Raw genomic sequence first — 24,379 nt, forward strand, 5'->3', positions numbered from 1 at the left:
ATTTCTTTTAAAATGATTGAAAACGCTTTTGGGGAGGGTTTTGAAAAACTTATAAAGTATTTTTTGAAAGAAGCATCGGACATGGGTTACTTGCAAGAAGCACTTTAAAAGTGTTTTTTAAGGATCTACTTGGATTTTTATTTAAGCTTGGTTTCAAAAACGTTTTCATCAAAAGTGCTTTCAATCATTCTAAAAGTATTTTCAAACGAGTCCTTAGAGAGTTGCAGAAGATTTGGAAGTCGGATTGAGTTTGTTAGCCTTGTATAGGTAGCACGCAATAGTTTTGAGAGAAATATTCTGAGTCAGTCCTCAATCAAACTGGTTCATTCATTTACCCTAGGAACCAGGTTGCCTTGTTCAACTGGTGTTACATGGCAAGGTTATTTTGGTCATTTCGTTTCTTTTCTTGCCCTTTAGAGAGAGAGAGAGAGAAGAGGAGGAGGTGGTGGCGGCGGCGGCTGTATAGGAAGGAGGGACAACAATATTAGGCTGTAATTTGTTGTGATTATGAAGTTATTGAATCAATGCTGTATTAGTGAAGGCAGGAACAAAACACTCATTTGATTTAACAGCTTTAGAAATACTTATGCTGTTAAACTCTTATTTAGTTTAATGGAGGGACAATGTTTATTGTCATCCACTATTCTTACGTATTATGTATATAATCAATAATTGAATTCCATGAATGTAATTAACCTAAGAGACAAATGATCTAAGATAGTTAGATCAATGAGATTGATGCATAACGTTACATGGGATGCATTTTCTTTTGGAAATCTTCTCAACTATTATATACATTGAAGAATTGCAATGTGCCATTATTGTGAGGTTTAACTTACTCCTTCACCTCATTGCAGTTAATATCAAATGTATTATATAAAGGTGCCACTATTGACACTAAATATTAATATTTACATCCAGGAACATTCCACAAGTACCATATTAAATCCTAAACTAATTTGTTAAACAATTCTGTACGTAAACCAAACTCACCACACAAATTGAGTTATTTTTTTATTTTTTTTATTTTTTATTATTTTATTATTTTATTAGGATGCAGAAGGATTCAAATTTGTTACATTAATTTAGGCGAGGGGGAGTGTCCCGTTTGGACCAAAGTTGGTTGAAAAGTCAAAATTCAGATTGCAGCTTTGATTCATGAATTTTAATCGAATAAAAAGAAAAGTAAATGAAGAGAAATGGTCCCTAAACTTTAATTGAATTGTAACTTTAATCCATGAATTAAAATCTATTAAATTTGGTCCTCGAACTTGACAAAATGTGGAGCCTTAGTCCTTCTCCAAACCCAGCCGCCATTATAGCACTGCACTCTCCCAACAACCAAACGAACGTTTAAAATCTAAATTTGGAACACAATCTCCTTGAATGGTTCACATACAAGTAATAATTCCACATAATTAAACCTCACCCTGAAACCAAACATACTTAAGCACTCAAGATCATCGCTGCATAACACCGACCTTGGTACCGTAACTGATGAAGACCTAGTGTGTAAAGACCTCGTAGCTCCGCTGTGGTACCTTCTTGATAATGGCCCTCATGAGATCAAAGTAGAGGGGCAGCTGTGCAATTGCGAAAAAGGTGACTGGCAGGCAAGTTGCCGCATATAATGGATATGCCACAAATTTCAGTTGATGTTTGAGGACAAAGATATGCCCTGCGCAGAATGAGACTATAATGGAAGCTATAGATGCGAAGAGTGATGTTAGACCTATCAAAAGTTTCCGAGGCAAGTCCAGTGAAAAATCACTTTCTTCGTATCTAGAAGTGAGAATTGAAAGAAAGAAGACCAGGGATGTTACTGAGAAGCAGAGAGCAACGAGTGATGAGATGGTGAAGGCACTGAAGGCTGGCTTGTTCTTAAGAATTGGTTCTCCTGTAGTCTGATCAAGTCCACCTGGTACAGTCGCCGATGTTGCAAATGCAACCGTTGCAATGAGCGCTGCAACAACAGAGCATGACTCCGAGGTTTTGATAAGCCATTTGCTGCCTTCTTTCATAAGATCTCGGTGTGTATGTATGAAGATCTCCTTTGAGGTCTGGCCTTTTTTGTTGTAGCGAGCAAAGAAATGATGAGGCATTGAGCTTTTGACAAACTGTGCAATCAGTTAACATAACAGTACTCTTAGAAGATGTAGCTCAGATACTTCAAAAACTTGCTTGAAGTTTAGCATCAAAGATTAACCAAATGCCGGTAATCTCTATTAATTAATGAAACCCTCTTTGTCAACCAAAAGAGGGTGAAATTACTACTTGTTCTTCTATCACACAAAAAAAATTGATGGGCAATAATGTAATTTCACAGGCTCAAATTTTACTTTTTTATATTGAAGTCTAACCTACAGATGATGTTAAAATACCTCCAATATTTAAAAAAAAAAAACGAAAAACGAAAACCTCCCACTCCCCCCACGTTCTCTCTCTCTCACCCTCTCTCCTTCTCATTTAAAAAAAAATGTGTTCATACACACAAAGTGTGTAGGCAAATGCTATATAATATAATTGAACGAAAATGTTCTGTTTCCATGTACTATTTCAACATAGACTAGTGATTAACATGATTCTTATCTGAATGTGCAGTCTACATTTACAGTTTGACAACATATACATCCATATTGCAATACTACCAAAGTGAAGAGTTGTAAAATACTGTAGTATATATGGGAGATCAATAATAGTAACCTACCTTGTACCACTTGATTTCCCATTGCATTTGCAATGCGGCGCCCGGAATAAGCCAAGGTCGGTACTGTCCACATGTAGCGGCAAGGTGTAATGCGCTGTTACCTTGGTTGTCCAACTGACGCAACAAGCTTTCTTTTAGTAGCCTTCTCTTCTGCAAGAGATTGTAAACATGGGGTTGCCTGTTCTCAACAGCTAAGAGCACAACATTCTTTTGATCGGAATCCACGTCCTGGACAGCCACTGGAAATTTGTCGAGGACTTTTTCTACTATTTCGGTCACTCCCATCTTTGCTGCAATTAATATAGGTGTCTGCCTTTTATCTGCTTCATCATAAGTTACTTTCTTCTTGTCTCTCGAGATCTTGTTGTGCTTCCTATCATTACTGTTGTTGAGCTCAGGCTCGTGATCATGTACATGATCTGGTGATGAGGATGAGGAGGGGGTTTGCTCTAGCAAGGTGGGATTAGGAACTTCAGACTCTTCTTTATGTTTGCTTGGGTGAGTTTCGTTGGGATTTTGGCCGGTATTTTGATACTTGTATAAAGAAGTGCACTGGACGAGTTCATTCATGACCTGATTAGCCCATATATGTCGCTCTTTCTTCTCTTGGATTTTCTTTATCTTCCAAATTCCTGGATTCTCCATTCAAGAAACAAACATTACGATCGACAAAACAAATATGTAATTAAAGGAAGCGTAAGTTTGACACTGACCAATTCCCAGAATGATGAGCAAGGCCTTCATCATAAGCTTCCAAAACAAAACAAACGAGGCATAATTCGGTGGAAACGCCTTCACTCCTTCTGGTTGGTTTGCATCTGCAACAGAAAGGTTATGATCAACTCTGGAGTGCCGTACAATTCATGAAACTCTCTACAAAAGTAGAGCTAAATTCGAGGGTACATTAGTTCAAACACAAATATATGTTTGCATATATGACTGTTCTGTTTCATTCTAAATAACTTTTTGTGGTAAATGTCGGATACAGACGGAATGCTAATCATATATGAGATTCTATGGTTAATTGTAAATGAAAAGTTGCAAAAGGGATATTAGGAGAGTTCAAGAGTTTTGCTCCACATCAAAAGAAATTTTGGTGGTCGAAGGGAGGAGGTATTGTAAAAGGTTAAGGCTAAGTAGGAATGTAAAGCCTTATACAAAATACAACCAATGAAACTATGAGAGGCATAAAATTGAGAAGAAGACGAGTTGGATGTCTATAACTTGCTAGAGCAAGGGAAAGGAAGACAAGAGACTTGAACCAGGTAAGGTGTATCAATGATGAGAATGGAAATGTTTTAGCTGCAGAGAATGCGGTTCAAGACATCTGGAGACCTTATTTCCATAATCTTTTTAATGAAGGACACAAAATGATTACTTCTTTGGGGGAGTTGATCTCGGAAAGGTATAGAAATTACTCATTCTATAAATTGGAGTTCGTAATTGAAATTTAGGTGTATTTTTTCTCTGTTTTCAAATTCTATCATGTTTTTATTTAAATTTTCATGAATTAATTAAATTCATTTTGCTAGGGTTTAAGATGTAGCCTAGCCATGAATACTCCAAGTTTATAATTATATTAATTTCTTATTTGTTCAGTATTTGTTACTGTTTTTAATGCTTGCAATTAATTGTTCAATAATTGTTTGATTAGAAGAATTAAGTTGAGATCTGAATGAGATATCTAATATATAGCTTCTTGTAACGAATGTCATGTCTTGAATGAGTGCAAAGAATGAACTAACATTCTATATTCGTTGAGTGGAAAAGAATTGAACTAACATTCTATTTTCTTGAGGATTTTCCATAGTACGTAATTGGTTCTTGGTCTTTCTATATTCGTTGATTGGAAAAGAATTGGTTGTTAGTCAGGAATACTTTTGAAGGAGCCTGTACAGGGATTATCAAATAAATTAGAAAAAATCAACTGTCAACATGTCTAAGTTCATATGCTATAGATTTCGAGTGGGATTGGTTAATTAGGTTAAGTCGGCGTCTTAATAATTTATATACCATGCTTTATTTTCATTCATCTTTCATATTTATTTGCATTTAGTTTCTTTGCATATCTAATTTGTCATCATAATTTTTGTCTTATTTATCATGATAGTAAATTTAAATTAATCAGACTTTTGTGGGAAGAACACTCTACTTATTATTATATTACTTGACAATGTTATGCACTTACAATTATATAATATACATTGTATATAATATATAGACCCTATCTAGGTAAAGAAGTTTACCATCAGTTGATCTTGAACTCGTTGTATCCAATATTTCTTTGGATTCTAACTTGATATCAGAAGATGATGCTCCAGAACTTGCCTCTGCAATTATTGGGATAACTAATCAGATGAAAGTAATTAACTTATTCGTATATTGGCAGAGTCGCTGACGGAAGATTCACAAGGATGGATTGTGTTTGGCAGAAAACGTTTAAAGTGTTTTGGATCGTAGAAGCAGTTTCAAGACAGATGCTTCTTCAGGAAGCACTTTAACAAAATTTGAACTTGTTTCTAATGAAAGCATTTCTAGTGAGCAAAAGTAATTCCTACATAAGTTTTTCCAAAAGAAAAAATAAAATGTAATTCCTACATAAGCGATCCCAAAACGTGCCCTCAAGTAGGATGCTTACCTATTACTGAGCTGCTCATTGGTCGTGGATTCTCTTCATCTTCAGCTGCATTGATACCATTTCTGTTTCTGTTTCCTCCATTAGCTTGAGGGAGTGAGCAGCGCAGTTTATTCCAGTATACGCGCAAAGCTTGGGTACAATTCTTTTTTCCCCGTGATTTCGCTACAATTTGAGAAACTGAATTAGACCTGTAGTGCAAACGTTCGGTGAAGAGAATTAATGCAACATAAATATTTGACAAGATTCACCCACTTAACACTTTGAACAGACTTCTCAGATGCCGGAAGAAGTTCATGCAAGTTTCGTAGTTTGCCGGATACTTCAAACTGTTTTGTTCTCCTGCCTTGTGCAGACAAGCTTCATGATTATATGCTTCAATTTTGAGATTATCAATGATCAAACCTGACAAATGAAATCGAAAAGTTCGGTTTAAATCTAAGATCATGCAACGATGAACAAAAAGATAATTTACATCTTTAGTTAGAATATCTTACAGCGGTATATAATCTCATCAGCTATTCCAAGGCGAGTACTGCTTTTGAATGCATTAGGCTTTCCGGCCAGAATATGCAGCGGAGATAAACCGTTTTCATTCATAGAGTTAGCGAGTTCCGGGTACAATCGAATTATCTGAAACGCCAGACCTATCAAAACAAAAGTACAGAATGAATGGCATTTTTATTTTTAGGATAGTTAGTTGCGGTCAGTCTGGAGCACAGATGGCTAAAGGGGAGTGTACTTACAGAAGTATTCACCAGAGATAGCAGCATGGAGAATGGTATCACCATTGTTGTCTCTAAAGGAATGGAACTTTTCTTGGCAGTGAAAATGAAGACAAAGGAAAGACTTTATGTTGCCATTATGAGCTGCCAAGAAGAGAGGGGTCTCACCGTCCAGGTTGCGTACGGAGACGAGGTTTTGATCCTTCGTAGCCATGATTTCGCAAAGTTGCACGTAATTAAGCCTGGCAGCCAGATGGAGAGCTGTGTTGCCTTTCTCATTCCCCAAGTTGAATATTTTGGATGCATTTCCTCCGAGGGAAATGATGCTGAGCAACTCGATTGCGATTTCTGTTTGGCCATCTGCAATTGCAATGTGCAGAGCAGTCTCTTTTGATTTGGTTATCTTGGCCTCTTGAGCCTTGGAACTGTTTTTGTAGGCTTCCACCACCTTTCCCCACTGCCCTTTCATGGCGCTTTCGAACAAGCTATCTACTTCCTCCTCTAAGGCCATGGCTTAATTGATGGCTTGTTTCTCTAGTTTTGCAGCTTATTTATACTGCCATGAGATGCAATATCTGATAGCATTGTTGGCGTAAGTTGGATCGATACAATAAGGATCTGAAGCGAGTGGCACATCAAAGAAGTACAATAGTAATATAATACAATATAATAAAGTTCAAATGTAGGTGGTTTACTTCTTATTGTATTCTGAAAACCTCTCAATTAAGGTCTATTGGGACTCTGGGTATTCGGGTGTAAATGGTTAAGTTAGGGACAATATCGGTGCATGTTTTCACTTAGTGCTGGACACTTGCTGAGCGGTTTGAACCATATTTACTTGCAGATCCCGTGACACAGCAATCATATATGGTTTGAAGTGCTGCCAATTGAACCATATTTACTAACATGAATATGAATGTCACGCACGGCATAATTAGCAACTGTGGCGCAAATAGTTTTGTTAGTATATGGAGACTTCATCTAGATGGAATATGATTAAAAATGAGGGATTTGGATTTGTATTTGTAGTGTAAAGTGTTTTATTACACCAAAATAAAACATGACACTATCCATTAAATCATGTCATCACGTTCAACTAATGTCAGTGACTATTGTCATAACTCTACTATTCATAGTTTTAAAAACGAGTAAAAAGAACATATATAGTAAAATATGTTTAAGAATTAAGATACTTGTTTCGTCTTTAATTCTTTGCCATTTTTTAACCAAAGTGTACTAAATTTCGGTGTGCAAAAGTAAAAGGTAATTAGTCTCGAGGAAAAACAAGAAAGCTTGATATTTACTGAAAGTTTGTCGGATTACTGCTCCGTCGCCGTCCTATTTAACCTAATTTCTTCTCCTTCAAGTCGTCCTTTTGCTCTCAATCAACCCCTTTAAGTTGCGAACAACCCACACTCCCTTTACTTTTGTTAATCATAATTTAATACAGGCTTTAAACTAGATTAAGAAAATAAAAAGAAAGGTTATCAAAGGTAACTGAGCATTGGATGTCGCAAATATCATCTAGTTTTCTGTTGGAGAAGTGCCAAATTAGTTATTCTTTGTCCGTCCAACAAGTAATTAGTCGAATTTTGTATACCTAGAGATTTGGCAACCTTGATTCAAAGAGGGGTCAAAAAACTGGACGTCAAAAGAGCGCGGTTGTGCTCAAGAGGGGGACAAGACTGTTTATATCCAAGGAAAGAGTCAATAATGTTGTTTGTATCACATTTACCGACCACAAAACTGTGTTTCTCCCAATCTGTCATATATCAACTTCGAGGTTTTAACCAAAGATAACATTATATTGAAGCTGGCAATGAAAGAAAACAATCGTAGCAACTATGGAAAAATCTCGATCTCTATCAACTGTAAAGTGTACTTAATTCCAATTTATCCTCATTAAAAAACATCCTACAACAAATTGAATAGTTCGTGAAAAGTTTCCTTGCAACAGACTTGTCCTTGTAACCAAATTTTGTAAAATAATTTTGCTAACTTTCTGACGCAATATCCTTCAAGAAACGATAATCTAGAATCCACCAGTTTTTGACGGAAATCCCAAACAATATTTGATTAATTGATTGAAAGATTGAAAGATGATTACAATGATTAACAAACATGATTTATATAAACCATTTACAACCTCTTTGGACAACTCAAAAGGCTTGGGAAATTATCTATTCTAAAATTGAGAAGGCATTTGACTGTAGCTTAGCTACAGTCAAATGATTAACCCTTGGTTTTGCCTTATTTACATCATAGCCACCAAATTTGTCTACGTTGGAGGGTAATTATTAAAAGTTAAGAGGGTAATTGTGTCCATAGGTTTAGGTTTAGGGTTGCGCCATTGTTGCCTGATTTGGGCTGGTGGGTTTTGGGCTCAAAGTGGGCTGCCTAGTTGGTAGACCAAATTACCCTTTTGCCTGCTTTAATTAAGATCCAACAGATAGAATTTGGGGGCAGATTGGTCAATTTACACTAAGGATGGGGTTCTACTGTCAGTGGGTTGTGACACGCCCCAACTCCGATATCCCCCAATATCAGGATAAGCACGTGTTGGCAGACACCCAAGGGTGATGAAGCCATTTTAAACATGCATATGAATAAAAAAAAATATGTCAATAGAATATAAAACACCAATGCCGAATCGTGTTCAGAGCATATAACTAACCAAGAAAAACACCAAAGATCTGAACCAAGGAATGAGACCTACACTGAGAAGACTCGAATGCCTCGTTTCCAACTCCTGAGGGGGGCAAAAGCAAAAGGTGAGTGGACCATAATTTATGTTAATACTAATAATATGAAAACCGATTTCTTAGGAACATACTAACCCCCTATTTTGAAAACATATATAATACTACATATAATAAGTTTTTTGAAAACTCTAGCATGCCATGAAATCATTCGTAAAACAAGTATGCGCAAAACAAAGCTCAATAATGGTCTTGTCGTTGCCCAAAGGCAAATCCATAAATCTCATCAATACTGAAATGTCTAAGGGTATCATAGTTGCCTGAAGGTAGTACATGTCCATCACCTAAAGGTGAAGCTGTACGACACTAGGTTACGCTAGTGAAGAAACATGGTAGGCCCCATTACCTGAAGGTGAAATTGTACAACTCTGGGTGATGCCAGAGAAGAAACATATACATATAACATCACACACCAACACTAGCCGTGGCTAGTGAAGCTGTCCGACACTGGTTTCGCCAGTGAAGCTGGGGGTATAACATAAGTATCCTCAACTGTGTCCTATGGCCATAGACGTCTACATACCCATGTTGTGTGGATGTGCTGTATAATAACCCACCAAATATTTACGAAAAATATATCTCAAAAACTCATGCCAAAACATCAGGGCTCGAAAACTCATCGAATAAATCCATGCTAATTCATATTCGTAAATCCACCGAATTTCATACGTATAAAACCAATAATTCATAACCTTTAGAAAAATGTAAATTCAATAATCATAAATATTTCGTAAAAGCAATTTAAATAATCCCCAATTCTCCGTAACCATAAATGTAGAAATCCATAAGGCATAATATAAAACATGTTCAAATCCTGAAATATGAAATGCATGCTAGACTGATAGTTATAAAATATTCAATTTGAGAAGGGGTCCATTCATAGTTATTCCACTATCGGGTTGCCACTCAAACAAGGGAAGATGGGGTCACTTCCAGCCAATGCACCTAACCACAATTAGAGACAAATTAGTAAAACTCTACTAGAACGATAGAATTTGGGAAAACGGACAGCGGATTCTAATTTGGCACGTCGAAAAATCTAAGAAGGGACCTCTGGTTCCCCCACGCGTCGCCACGAGGTGGTGGCCCTGAAGGCCACACACCACCGCACATGCTGCCATACTCCGAGTTGGGTTGCCAAAAAGTTGGTCGGAAAAGTCGGTGACACCACCGTGGATAGCGATGGAGTACATTACCTCCGGCGGAGGCATGTGTGCTCCACACATCGGCCATGGCAGCGCCCACGCGCTGACTGTGTTAAATGGGTTTCAAACTCGGGTTGGGTCAGATATGGGCTTGGGTGGTTGGGTTGGGCTGGGCTGGGCTTGGGTTGGATCCGGGTTAAGTTAATGGGTTTGGGCCTGACTAATGGGTTAATAGATTTGGGTTGGATAATAGGTTGCGCTTAGTTTAGGTTGCTGGTCGGGTCGACCTGATTGGACTTGCGGGTCGCCGGAGTCTCCCTGGAAACTGCAGAATTGCACCGAGACTTTGTAGGGGGTGGTCTCATTCCAAAATTCATGAGTTACAAGTCAAAACTCAAAGAAAACATCACTGCAAGGTTTGGGGACTTACTCATAGTAGATTTAAGAGAAATGAGTGTCAAATCGACCTTAGATTTGACAATTTTCCTTAGATACCATTTGCCGGATTCTGGAAACGAAGACCATAGAATACACAAAGGTTAGAAATCTCGTATTTCAACTCAAAATTCACATGCAGAGCAAGAGAACGATACCTGGGTTCCTTTTGGATTAATCTTAATTCTAATCGGACTCAAACTCAAAGAGTTTTCACTTGGAGTTCGCTGGAATAATTGCACCTAGAGAAGCAGCTTAAGTTCTCCTTCTTCCTTGGCTTGATTCTCACATGCAAGACCAACAAAAGATTCTTTAGACTATGTTGATTCCAAATATGGTGATTTCGAATTTCTGTTTGATTGTAAAAGGAGGTGGTGGTTGGCTTCGGTGGTTTTAAAGATAGTTAGAGAGGGAGGCTATTGCAGATAAGAGAGGTGAAGGAGAGAGTTCAAGATATTGGAGGGAGAGAGCACGAGGAAGGAGGAAAGTGGGGTGTGACAGGATAGTGCTCTCGGTTACTAAAGAGAAAGTTGCAGAGTATTGTTGAGGGTTACTATCTACCCCGTTAAGAAAACAGGATGGTGTACAGGATTTTTAAAAACAGGTTGTTACTATCTACCCCTTAAGAAAACAGAATTGTGTACAAGATGGTGCTCTAACTTTAAAGATGGTGCTCTCGGTTACTAAAGAGAAAGTTGCAGGTTGTTACAATCTACCCCATTAAGAAAATTTCAACCTTGAAATTTGAAATAACTTGCTATACATAAAATACTCGAAAAAGAGGGAGAAAATATGTATATATACACATGGAAGAAATCAAGTTAGAGAGGTTGCATAAAAGAGAATGCCATTCCGTCGCGATCGGATTGTAATGAGTTCTCCTTCATGCCTCCAAGCTCATACATTCTTCCATCCCCATTATAATAATACAGTGAAGTACTCATATAAAAACTATAAAGTCAAAAATATAAGTATAAGTTCAAAAATATACATGGAAAATAAGATAACGTCGAAAATAGATATATAACATAGAATTAGAATACTTGTAATAAAAGTAAAACCGAAAGTAAAAATGACTACCCAAAAATTTACGATGTAAAAAATACATCTATAAATATAATAATGTAAATCAAAATATTTTCGCTAAAAAGTCAAAACCGAAATGAAAATGGGTCTCACCTTTGTATTCAAACTGTCATGTACTCTGAGAATGAGTGTGCGTGTGTGTCACGAGTCAAGTCCAAACCATAACCAATCAATAACTACTGCCGTAGACGAGCCGACTTGCCCACTTACTTAGTGAACCCAACAATTACGCAATCAATATTACAGTCTACAACCTATAACACTAATAACTCATTTTTGTCTCGGTAAGCGAGTGACTAGTTCTGAGGATGCCAAAATACCATTTTACCTCTCATGTTAGAATATGCCTAGATTGTTCGATTCACACCTCGATCGCGTTCCCACACTACCCCAACACGCACCAATCATAACTACTGGAAGTGCCTTGACATCCAGGTACATAAGAACCATCAAGTCCCGGAACGAAATAATTAAAAAAATCTTTAGAGACAAACACTTGCCGTAGAACATTTCTTTCGTGACTAACCACGATGATTGCTATCTTGATTGAGATGTACAAGATTCGAAGCCTATAATAAAGGAACTATCACTATGACCACTTCCTTCGAATAACGATTACCGCTTCAAATCCTTCACAAAAATTGGCCCCACAATCACCATGCTCAAAGAATACATTTCTTCCTTCACTAATTCCATACTAAAATACTGCACAAACCTCAAGATCACTTAGAATTCTTCCCGGTAAATCTGATAAGCTTGTGAGAAGATTATGCCCCCAACGTTCCGATCAAAACCGATATGAACATGAGCCTGAATTTTAGCTGAGTCGATCCATCGTGAATTCTTCACGGATTTTAAGAGAAACCATGTCGAGAAAGCTATAAGAACACTCGAAAGTTCAATGGTCAAGATAAGTCCATTAACTCTAGAGTACATGATATCTAGATTTGAATATACAACTATGCTGCTTGAATGCATGTAACTTCTTAACTTGATTATGTGCTAGCAATGGAAATGGTCGAACGATAACTCAACTTGAATGATAGTCAAATGAAAGCTGACGGACTGAAAGTTAGATTTTTCCCAAACCAAAATATACTAGAATTTGTTACAACGGTAGCTTCAAGAATATTAAATTACCAATGGTGAAGATTCATTCGTTAAGTTGCTAATTGGGCAATTCAAGGACTGATGATCTCAACTAAAAACTTCAATGTCTGGTGGTCCTCCTGGTCAATCTATCTACTTTAGAATGATACAAAGAACATATGAGTGACCCAAGATTGACTAAAATATCTTTTAGTACCAAGGGGGTGAATCTGGGATTACAAACAAAGCCAGTGCAGCCCAAAACGTCAAAGAGTGATAAATTCGATAATGAAGAATTATGCCAAAGGACTAAACAATTCCTTGTCATCTCAAGCCAAAGGTAGAAAGGTAGAACTTGAAAATTAGCTAACAAGGTTTCTTGATAATCAAAAAGCAGTGTCACTAAAGTATTCGAGTGTTCCGCAAAAGTTGAAAATAGAACTGATTGAAGAGCATTCGGTACCTATGTGTTTTTCTAATGCGGTCGTCAGTAACTACAATTGCATAATCAGGGTTGTACGCGATGGTGCAATCGTAGTCATTGATATATCCTATCCATCACTGTTGTCTAAGATTTTTTTCCTTCCAAGTGAAAATAAATAGGAAGTTTGCGAGGTTGATAAAGATCTAACACATTTCTCCACAGAGAGTTTTCAAGTAAGAACGATAATTGTAGACTCTAGGTCATAGATTGGATGGTTCACTTCATGCAGTTCCAATGTCAAGGCATGAGCATTACACAATCATGCTGCATCAGCTCACAGTTACACGTTCGATAAAGCATCATTGTAGGATTTGAAATTGATCGACGTCATCGAAAGGTGTAGGAATAATAGTCAAGTGAAACAACACTTCAGTTGTTGAAGACTTCGTTCACAACCAACATCTTAACAAAATCGACTTCTTCCTAGCCAAAGAAAATGGAAATAAAGATATGGTCAAGGAATCGTTGATAACTGTCGATAGATACAACAAGACCAATGTTATTTCAGCATTCACGACACTCGAGAGAATTTTTTATTTCCAACTATCACAACCTTGGATTTGGTAAAAATATTTTCTGCTACGCTCTTGTCTCCCAAGAAAGGTACGAAATCTAAGAGGTCGACATTTGAGAAATTTGGTATAAAGCTGGTTGTTGAGGTTTACTGAACTAACCTCATTGTTGGAGTAAGCAAGAATGTTGTCACTAAAACAATTACCGGGAAATTTTCCTAAGGGTCCACACCAATTCCCTCAGCGGAATCAACAAGCCCGAAGAAACAGATTCGGTATACCCCACATATACCTACTAACTTTGCCTATAACTAGTGCTTCCATAATTTTCTCTAACACAGACTTCGGATGTTTTGAGTAATCTCCCAATAGGTATGCCTCTACCTGCCATTCCTAAGGAACGTAAATCCCAGAGGACCATCATAGCCTCTGATCTTCAATTGATCTCAACTAGACTTATCCCACTAAGATTTCCTCTAATTCACGTCACTTCAATGTAGAACCGACTATGCCCGCCATTCCTAGGGAATGCATGATGCAGAGTATATGTCTGATGCTAAAAGTCATTCACTACTCAGTTACGTCAAACTTGAGGCATAACAACCTGTTTTTAAAAATTATGTATAAAATTACAAATATACCCTTATGTTGGGTAATGTCTTCCGGGCCACTTTCTTCTCTTTCTCTCTGTGACACATTCCACTATCTAGAACCCTCTCTATCTCTCTCTCTCTCTCTCTCTCTCTCTCTTCTCAACAATACTCTACAACTTTCTCTTTAGTAACCGAGAGCACCATCATCACTACTCTTGAACCCAAGCTTGCCACACCCCACTTTCCTCATTCCCCGTGCTCTCTCCCTCTAATATCTCAAACTCTCTCCCTCACCTCTCTTTTCTGTAACAGCCTCCCTCTCTAATTGTCTCTAAAACCACCGAAGCCAACCACCACCTCCTTTTACAATCAAACAAAAATTCGGAATCACCATATTTGGAATCAACACAGTCTGAAGAATCTTTTGTTGGTCTTGTGTGTGAGAATCAAGCCAAGGAAGAAGGAGAACTTAAGCTGCTCCTCTTAGTGCAGTTTTTCTGGTGAACTCCAAGTGAAAACTCTTTGAGTTTGAGTCCAATTAGAACTAAGATTAATCCAAAAGGAAACTAGGTATCGTTCTCTTGCTCTGCATGTGAATTTTGAGTTGAAATCTAAGGTTTCTAACCTCTATGCATTTTGTGGTCTTTGTTTCCAGCAAATGGTCTTTGAGGAAAATTCGTCGAATCCAAGGTGGATTTGACCATTATTTCTCCTAAATCTACTATGAGTAAGTCCTCGAACCTTGCATTGATGTTTTCTATAAGTTTTGACTTGTAATTCATGAATTTTGGATTGCGATCACCCCCTGCAAACTCTTGGTGCAATTATGCAGTTTCTGGTGAAACTCCAATGACTCACCAGTCCAATCGGGTAGATTTGACCCGTAACCCAAACTGAGCCCAACCTATTATCCAGCCCAAATTTGTTAACCCACTAGCCAGGCCCAAACCCATTAACTCAACCTGGATCCAACCCAGGCCTAACCTAATAACTGGCCCAACCCAACTACCCAAGCCCATATCCGACCCGACCCAACTCTGAAACCCATTTGCAACGATCAGCGCGTGGGCGCTGCCATGGCCGGGGCATGGAGCACACGCACCTCCACTAAAGGTACTATGTACGTCATCATCCACGGCGCCGCCGATGACTTTTTTGGTGACCTATCTCAGCACGTGGCCTTTCGGGCAGCTGCCCTGTGACGACGTGTGGTGGAACTCGAGGTCCCTCCTTAGGTTTTTCTACATGCCAAATCCGAATCCGTTGTCCATTTTCCCAAATTCTACCGTTCTAGTAGAGTTTTATTAATTGGTCTCTAATTGTGGTTAGGTGCATCGGTAGGAAGTGACCTTGTCTTCCCTAGTTCAAGCGGCATCCCGGTGGTAGAATAACTGTGAGTGGACCCCTTCTCAAATTGAATATTTTATACCTATTAGTATAGCATGCATTTCATATTTCAGGATTTGAACATGATTTATATTATGCCTTATGGATTTCTATATTTATTTTACGGAGAATTTGGGATTTATTTAAATTGCTTTTATGAAATATTTATGATTATTGAATTTACATTTTTGTAAAGGTTATGCATTATTGTTTATACGTATGAAATTCGGTGTAACAATGTTGCCTTCAGCACTATAGCGAGCAATGACTTGTTGTTTCTTACTCTTACAAGTAATAATGTTGCCTCCAGCAAATGTGCAATACCAGTGGTGGATTTTCTGTCGATTGCACTGCCTGCCCAGTCAACATCAGTGTATGCATGAATCTCAGTGGAATGGTTATTATGCATGAGGATATCCTTATCGATGGACCCTTTGAGATAGCGTAGAATCATTTTAACAATATTTAGATGTTCTACTGTGGGTGCATGCATGAATTGATTAACTAAGCTCACAACAAAGGTAATGTCTGGACGGGTGATAGTAAGATAGATAAGCTTGCCAACCAATCTTTGATAATAGGTGACATACTTGACTGCCTCACCATCAGTGGTAAGCTTAAGTTTACCATCAATTGAGGTGACAACTGGCTTGCAAACGGTGAACTAAGCTTCCTCGAGTAGATCCATGACATACTTGTGTTGGTTGAGAAACAAACCCCGTTGAGAGGATGCCATCTCAATGCCATGAAAATACTTCAACTTTCCAAGATCCTTGATGGCAAAGGTTTGATGTAAGGAGGCTTTCAAGGCTCCAATTTCAAATACATTGTCACATGTGATAATAAGATCATCTACATAAATAAGGACCACCAACTTCCCACGGGTTCCATTCTGTAAAAACAAGGAAGAATCGACATTACTTATGAGAAAACCTTCCCTTTCCAACACTGAACTAAGCTTGGCATACCAAGCTCTTGGTGATTGCTTCAAACCATAGATAGCCTTGTGTAATTTGCACACCATGCCATCCTTTGCTGGAGAGTAACCTAGGGGAATTTTCATGTAAACTTCCTCCTGAAGCTCTCCATGAAGGAAAGCATAACATCCATCTGGTATAACAACCAACCATAAATGACGGCAACTGAAAGTAGCACACGCACTTTGTTCATTTTTGCCATTGGAGCGAAGGTTTTTTTTGTAATCAATCCCAAAGATTTGGGTGAAACCACAAGCAATAAGCCGAGCTTTGTGTCGTTCTATTGAGCCTTCAGCCTTGAGTTTAGTTTTGTAAACCCAACAACTCCCAATTGCCTTCTTTCCTGGAGGTAATTGAATGATACTCCAAGTACAATTTTCCTCCAAAGCTTGAAGTTCTTCAGACATGTCTTTCCTCCAATAAGGGATGAGATTGGCCTCTTGAAAAGTGTTAGGCTCTACAAGATTTGAGACTGCAGTAAGAAATACCACATGAGATTTTGAAAAACTGTGATTACTTATTGCTTCAAAGATGGGATGTCTAGAAGCATAAGTAACGTAGTCTACAAACTTGGCAAGAGCCTTCCTTTCCCTAGGTGGATTCATTCTAACATCTTGAGAAGGTTGATGAGTGAAGGATTGAGGTGTAGCCTCAAGATCACCATTTCCTTGTGAGTTGGGTTGAGAAACTATTGAAGTTGTCGTTTTCAACATGACTTCTTGCTCTTGACTGCCATTGCCTTTTAAGGAATCATCGTGATGCAAAAACTCAGTGTATATAGGTAATGGAAACAAGTCACACAAAAGATCCCCCTTACATGAAGTAGAACCCTTTTTAAAGAATGAAGTTTCTTCCTCAAAGCGAACATCTCTGGATACAACACACTTGTTAGTGACAGGATTAAAACATTTATACCTTTTTTGGGTGGAGGAGTACCCCCATAAACACGTATTTGACTGCCCTAGCTTCCAATTTGTCACGATGTCGAGTTTGCACATGTACAAAACAAGTACAACCAAAAACTTTCAAGTGTGACAGGTTTATTGGTCTGTCTTTAAGGGTTTCATATGGTGTTCTGAAACCTAGAACACGACTAGGAAGCCCATTGATTAAATAGGTGGCTGTAAGGATTGCATATGACCAAAACTTTTTGGGTACATTCACATGCAACATGAGTGCTCGAGTCTTCTCAAGTAGATCTCTATTCTTCCTCTTGGCTATCCCATTTTGTTGTGGGGTTCCCACACAACTTGTTTGGTGAATAATTCCTTGTGAACTTAAGTATTGAGTCATGATTTTGGATAAGAACTCAGTGCCATTGTCTAATCTCAAGGTTTTAACAGTTGAGTGAAATTGTGTTACAACAAACTTATGAAAACCTTTAAAAATAGTTGGAACTTTACTTTTAGATTTGATGAGATAAAGGAAAGTGATTCGAGTGTAATCATCCACAAATATAACAAAATACTTGTAACCCTCTAATGATTCAAAAGTAGGATCCCATACATCAGTGTGTACCATTTCAAATGGTGTACTAGACTTGGACATTGAAGAACCAAAAGGTAGCCTAGCAAATTTGGAAAAAAGGCATGTATCACACTTAAAATATGGGTGACAAAACATGGGAAATAGTTTTGACAAAACAACTTCGGATGGATGACCTAGTCTTTGATGCTAAAGTTATTGATCCTGGGGTTTACTTAAGTTTGCTTGAAGAGCTTTAGGAAGATGGGACTTCTTGCAAAAATAACACAGCCATTTAGAAAGAAACCTTCACCAATCATCTTCTTGGTAATACAATCCTGAAATACCACATTAGTTGGTGAGAAAGTGGTAGTGCATTTTAAAGTAGAGGTGAGTTGCCCTATGGAGAGTAATTTAAAGGGAAACGATGGAACATATAGGGCACTAGACTCGATGTTTTTTGACATCAAATTTAATTTTCCTCTGCCCATCACCGAAACATTTGTTCCATTTGCAATGGACACTTGAGAAGGCTTTGAAAAAGGATGAAAGTCATGCAAGTTTGAAACTTTATTTGTCATGTGATCATTGGCACCTGAGTCGATTATCCAACCATCAGGTTCAACACCAGTTTGAAGTGCAGTGGAGAAAGCATTGAAGATACCTGAAGCTTTATCAGGATGAACATGGTCATGGTTAGCAAGGAACCAAGCAAACTGGCCAAGAGTGCAATGTGGTTGTCACTGTTCACCTTAGGAGTTGGTACAACCTTTCCATGCCCTTTGCTTTGAAGATATGCTGCAAACTCGTTGATAAGAGATAAGGGGTTGGTAGTGAAGTCAAATGAGCCATGGTTAATCAAGCTCGAGGCATGATTTGCAACATGTTGTGCTTTGTAGGAGCTTATCTGTGATGCTCTCGGAGTGATTGACCTAATATTCTTATTGAACTTAGGTTTCAACTCTGGATGTAATTCCCAGCACCTTTCTTCCACATGTCCGGTAGCATTGCAGTATTTGCACTTGAAGTGTGGATTCCTCCCCTTTTACACGTTGTTGTCAGTTTACTTGTAGTTTGCAGCATACTTTCGAGCCTCAGGTAGTTTGTGGCTTGGCTCTTGGTTCATCACCCTTTTTCTTATTCTTAACGTTGCACAGTAGCACAAACATTTTGAAAAGATGGCAGCTACGTGCTCATTAAAACATGACTTCTGAGATCTTCATACTCGGAGCTTAAACTTCCTAGCAACTAATATATCTTATCTTCCTCAGCACATTTGAGAAGAATAGATGGATCAGTGATATGAGGAAGATACACATCCAGCTCATTGCACATGGTTTTAAGGACACCAAGATGTTGAACAAAGGTCCTTCCTTCTTGTTGAATACATGCAATATCTTTCTTCAACTGGACCACACGAGCATAATTATTCTAGTTCCCATATATGTCCTTCACAGACTTCCATCGATCTTGTAAGGATTCAGCATAGCTAAAGATCTTAGCCACATGCTTCTCCATGTTGTTGAGTAACAAAGACATGACCAGTTGGTCCTTGCATAACCATGCTTCATGTGCTTGAGTGGAAGGCTCAGGTGCTTCAACTCTAACATTGATAAACCCTAGCCTTCTTCAGCCATTACTGGAGCTTGAAGATGAACAACAGCAGAAAAAAAATTGGGTAGAGACAGGTCAAGGATGACACTGTTTTGATACCATGTTGAAGTTTTGGTTTAAGTTTTCTTGTATTTCTAATAATGTGAATGTACAAGGATACACCTATATAAAAGAAAAGAGAAGAAGAAAAGAACCAGTTACATCCAATGGTCCTTAGGCTAAACCCTAGAGACCAGCTATACTCCTTAATTGAAGGAGATTACACCAAACACTAGATATTAACCATACTCTTTAATTGAAGGAAACCAACTACAAGACTAAGAAGAGATTTACACATAATCTGTCAGGAAACACAGAAGGTGCCGTGCAACCCATGTTGCACCCATGATTTCTGGAATTGCATAATCAGTCCTATGCAGCATCAGTCCTATCCATGTTACTCTCCAGCAAAGGATGGCATGGTGTGCAAACTACACAAGGCTATCTATGGTTTGAAGCAATCACCAAGAGCTTGGTATGCCAAGCTTAGTTCAGTGTTGGAAAGGGAAGGTTTTCTCATAAGTAATGCCGATTCTTCCTTGTTTGTACATAATGGAGCCCGTGGGAAGTTAGTGGTCCTTATTTATGTACATGATCTTATTATCATATGTGACAATGCATATGAAATTAGAGCCTTGAAAGCCTCCTTACATCAAACCTTTGCCATCAAGGATCTTGGAAAGTTGAAGTATTTTCTTGGCATTGAGATGGCAACCTCTCAAAGGGGTTTGTTTCTCAACTAACGCAAGTATGCCATGGATCTACTCGAGGAAGCTAAGTTCACCAATTGCAAGCCAGTTGTCACCCCAATTGACAGTAAACTTAAGCTTACCACTGATGGTTAGGCACTCAAGAATATCACCTATTGTCAAAGATTGGTTGGCAAACTTATCTATCTTACTATCACCCGTCCAGACATTACCTTTGCTATGAGCTTAGTCAGTCAATTCATGCATGCACCCATAGTAGAACATCTAAATTTTGTTAAAAAGATTCTATGCTATCTCAAAGGGTCAATCGATAGGGGTATCCTCATGCGTAATAACCATTCCAACGATAAGGGTATCTTTATGCATACACTGATGTTGACTGGGCAAGTAGTGCAATCAACAGAAAATCCATCACTGGTTATTGCACATTTGTTGCAGGCAACATTGTTATTTAGAAGAGTACGAAACAACAAGTCATTGCCTGCTCTAGTGCTGAAGTGAAGTATTGAACAATGGCTGCCACTACATGTGAATGGATTTGGCTTAAAAGTCTTTTGTTTGACCTAGGGTTCTCGAGTACAACTCCTATATCTCTCATGTGTGATGATCAAGCAGCCATGCACATTGCTACAAACCTAGTTTTTCATGAAAGAACCAAGCATGTTGAAGTTAATTATCACTTCATCCGGGCTCAAGCTCAGTCATAACTCATCAAAATGGTCTTCAGTTGTAGTTATGATCAATTGGCAAATGTGTTCACTAAGGTTCTCTCGTCTGCACATTTTCAACATCTTCTCAGCAAGGTTGGATCAATTATACTCCTTGATCCAGCTTGAAGGGGAGTATTGACTGATGCTGCATAGGATTGATTATGCAAATCCAGAAATCATGGGTGCATCATAGGCTCTATGACACCTTCTGTGTTTCCTGACAGATCATGTGTAAATCTCTTCTTAGTCTTGTAGTTGGTTTCCTTCAATTAAGGAGTACGGCTAATATCTAGTGTTTGGTGTAATCTTCTTCAATTAAGGAGTATAGCTGGTCTCTAGGGTTTAGCCTAAGGACTGCTGGATGTAACTGGTTCTTCTATTCTTCTCTTTTCTTTTATATATGTGTATCCTTGTACATTCACATTATTAGAAATACAAGAAAACTTAAACCGAAACTTCAACAATAATGCTTTGGCTTGTTTCCTGGTGTTCCAATTTTAATGATTTCTCAAGTTGAAGAGCGGCTTCAGAGAAGCAATCCTCCTTGATACAAGAAGCAGAACAATGACCAAAGATAACTTCATTGACGTCTTCTACAAGCTCAAGGCAGAAGAGATGGCTAAACACCTAAAGACAAAAATTAAATTTGAGATCAGAAATACGCGAGTACAATTGAAGCACAATATTATGTAGACAATGTTGGGAAAATTACAAGAAAATTACAATAAAATTGTAGTATTCTTTTAAGAAAGCACGTAGACAATTAGGTTGAGGCACATGTATCTCACTCTATTTAAGGAGATTGAAGCCCACTACAGTTTTACAAAAGCTCACGAACTGGTGCAGCAATATATCTCTTGACTTGTCCCCCCCAGGATACAACAACTCAACTAAATTGTGTTTAACTCAAACCTTTATGCACTAAAAGAGAAGAGTCCAAAGCTCCACAACAAGAACACCCTTCTTTCGCTAATATAAGTAAAAGATACAAAGTATGGAGGAATAAAGTTGTAGTTATTAGGAAATTGGTAATGGAATCATAAATAAAATGACAACGGGAAAATGCTAATATTTACATGTTTATTATCACCCTTAGAGCATCTCTGATAGGAGTCCCTAAGTAGGGACTCCCACAACTGTTGGAAATGTGCCCTAAAACCAATCATATGATGATACTTTACGGACATTTCACATGTTAAACTAATATAGTTTAATATCAAGGGCAAAGATTATTATTTTAAGCCATTCATATAAATGTTATATGCTTAAACGATAAGTCCAAGGAATATGTAATTAGGAGAATGTAATTTAAACAAGTTAGATTCATGAGACCATTGTCTTTCGTATACATATCCTAAACATTCCTGATCATAGGATTGCCAATTGGGCATTGACAGTCCGTTAAGATCAGTACGTACTGTGTCTTCTCTTAGGGAGAGTGACTGGTCTCGAGTCATTGGTGTGATTGACACCAAGACAAGCATGTAGGTGCTCAATAGCGAATGAGTCCACTGAACACGATCAACGAGGAGTTCTCATACTCATGTCACATGAGAACTCATGGTTGGGATAATGCAAAGTAGTCATTTGACCTGAGGCATGATAGTTGTCTTGTGGTTAGGTCCTTGATCTTTGACTATGTCAAAGTCACTCCGTCAGAGGGTGTTCACGACATAGTTGGGGTTAAGCCACTTAGCCATGGAGGCAAGTGAATGCGCAACAAGGGATCTCTAACCTTCAAACTGTTTGAGAGAGAATACTCTATGATATAATTAAGAATCTCTGGCCAGAGTAGGAATAAGATTTAGGAAGTCGTTCCAAATCACATTCAAGGTAATCATATAAGTAAGAGAATCACATTGGATAGTAGACATGAATAAACTATTAAACCAAACAATGTGGTCAAGAGTATTGTATTAGAGAAAGACCGTATTGCATTGTGTTCATGGTGGGAATTTCTGTGGGGAATGCTTCCTGGCCGACAAGCACACAGTTCCCCGAGAGGTTGGCGTCGGTTGATGCTTTCTGTCGGACTTCTGCTTTACTGGCGGGCATGTCGGGCAAAGCCTGTCGGGCAAGGCTTGTCAGGCAAGGCTGAAAGAGAGTTAACTTTGAAAGGTGCCTTTGTGAGGCCTTAGGTGTAGGCCTTGAGGCTCACGATCAAGATTAACTTTGAATTGCTCAGGCGTGCCACTACCATCTTCAGCATGGCAGATGTAGAACGGATGTTTGAGTTTTAATTATATATATTCGAGAGACTATGTTAGTTATTGACAGGTGCCTTTGTGGGGCCTTAGGTGTAGGCCTTGAGGCTTCCCATAAATAACTAACTTAGTACTCAAACACATAAGGTTCCTTTTGTTGGTTATATGGGTCTTATAACCATCATACTTCTGATTACTTGAGCTCAAAGAGCAGAATGAATCCAAATAGGTGCCTTTGTGGGGCTTTCAATAGGTCTTGAGGCTTCCCATCAGAACCCCTTCTGTACTTAATGTTCTTGCCTGAGAAATAGGATGAATCCAAATAGGTGCCTTTGTGGGGCCTTGAATAGGCCTTGAGGCTTCCCATCAGAATTCATCCCGTACTCGAACGTTATATGGTCATCATAATATAACAGAAATAAAACTAAGTGGCAGGTCAATTACTTGCGCCCCAAGTAACTTTGGACTTCTTGTTTATCAAAGCTTGTCGTGGATGGGTTAAGTCCACATCAGTTTCTTTTTTATGCCTTGAGGCCAAGGACTTTTTAGGGTGATCAAATCTTATATGCCCAAGGGCTTAGAGCTTAGATCTGGCTTGAACTGTGAAGACATATTCAAATCGGATTCAAGCGCTGAGAGTCTTTTAATAGCCATATTACTAGAAATAACTTGGATACAACTTGAAGTATACAACATATTGCTAGGCTAATGAATGAAAAGACAAAAACAAAGAAGGTCGAGCAAGGCTGATCGTCTTGCAACTTCCTATCTTTATGGGTTAACAGAAGGTTTGAAAGCTTAGAAAAGGGGTTGGGAGGTGAGTTTGCAGAAAGAAAATCAATACTACAGCAGGCGTTAAACAGGGTAGTAGAGCTATTACAAAAGGTTTGTCCCAAAAGGGATGAAGGCTTGGGCTGACTACAGCTTCGTTTTGAAGGCAAATCTGGCTTTGAACAGAGTTTGTACTTTTGTTTGTTTGTTTGAGTGTCCTTGATTCTGACTTCTCTTTCTCCTTTTATAGCCACCTTGGCTTGGCTTCCTGTAGCAATAATCTTGCCCGAATGCAGTTTGAAGGATAGTGACTCATCAGCTATTTACTTGTATT

General features: G+C 38.4%; 1 protein-coding gene across 1 annotated transcript; it reads right to left on the minus strand.

Annotated features, from left to right (window-relative positions):
- Positions 1–1,243: 1,243 nt before the first annotated feature.
- LOC126595876 (uncharacterized) lies at positions 1,244–6,568 on the minus strand. The gene is made up of 8 exons (XM_050262264.1): positions 6,089–6,568; positions 5,840–5,989; positions 5,598–5,747; positions 5,346–5,507; positions 4,954–5,037; positions 3,421–3,525; positions 2,708–3,339; positions 1,244–2,117 (listed from the first exon to the last, which is right to left on the minus strand). The coding sequence occupies exons 1-8, from the start codon at positions 6,534–6,536 to the stop codon at positions 1,506–1,508; spliced, it is 2,343 nt and encodes a 780-aa protein (XP_050118221.1). The 5' UTR covers positions 6,537–6,568; the 3' UTR covers positions 1,244–1,505.
- Positions 6,569–24,379: the final 17,811 nt, after the last annotated feature.

This window comes from Malus sylvestris, chromosome 13 (genome assembly GCF_916048215.2).
Source record: "Malus sylvestris chromosome 13, drMalSylv7.2, whole genome shotgun sequence".
Taxonomy (NCBI): domain Eukaryota; kingdom Viridiplantae; phylum Streptophyta; class Magnoliopsida; order Rosales; family Rosaceae; genus Malus; species Malus sylvestris.

What these genes read in the sequence shown, in the direction of transcription:
- LOC126595876 (XM_050262264.1), bottom strand. Translation starts at nt 6,536, where the DNA reads ATGAAAGGGCAGTGGGGAAAGGTGGTGGAAGCCTACAAAAACAGTTCC. An exon ending in TGATGAGATTATATACCGCT is followed by an intron (nt 5,748 to 5,839) that starts GTAAGATATTCT and finishes TTCATTTGTCAG; the next exon opens with GTTTGATCATTGATAATCTC. An exon ending in AAGTCTGTTCAAAGTGTTAA is followed by an intron (nt 5,508 to 5,597) that starts GTGGGTGAATCT and finishes CTCAAATTGTAG; the next exon opens with CGAAATCACGGGGAAAAAAG.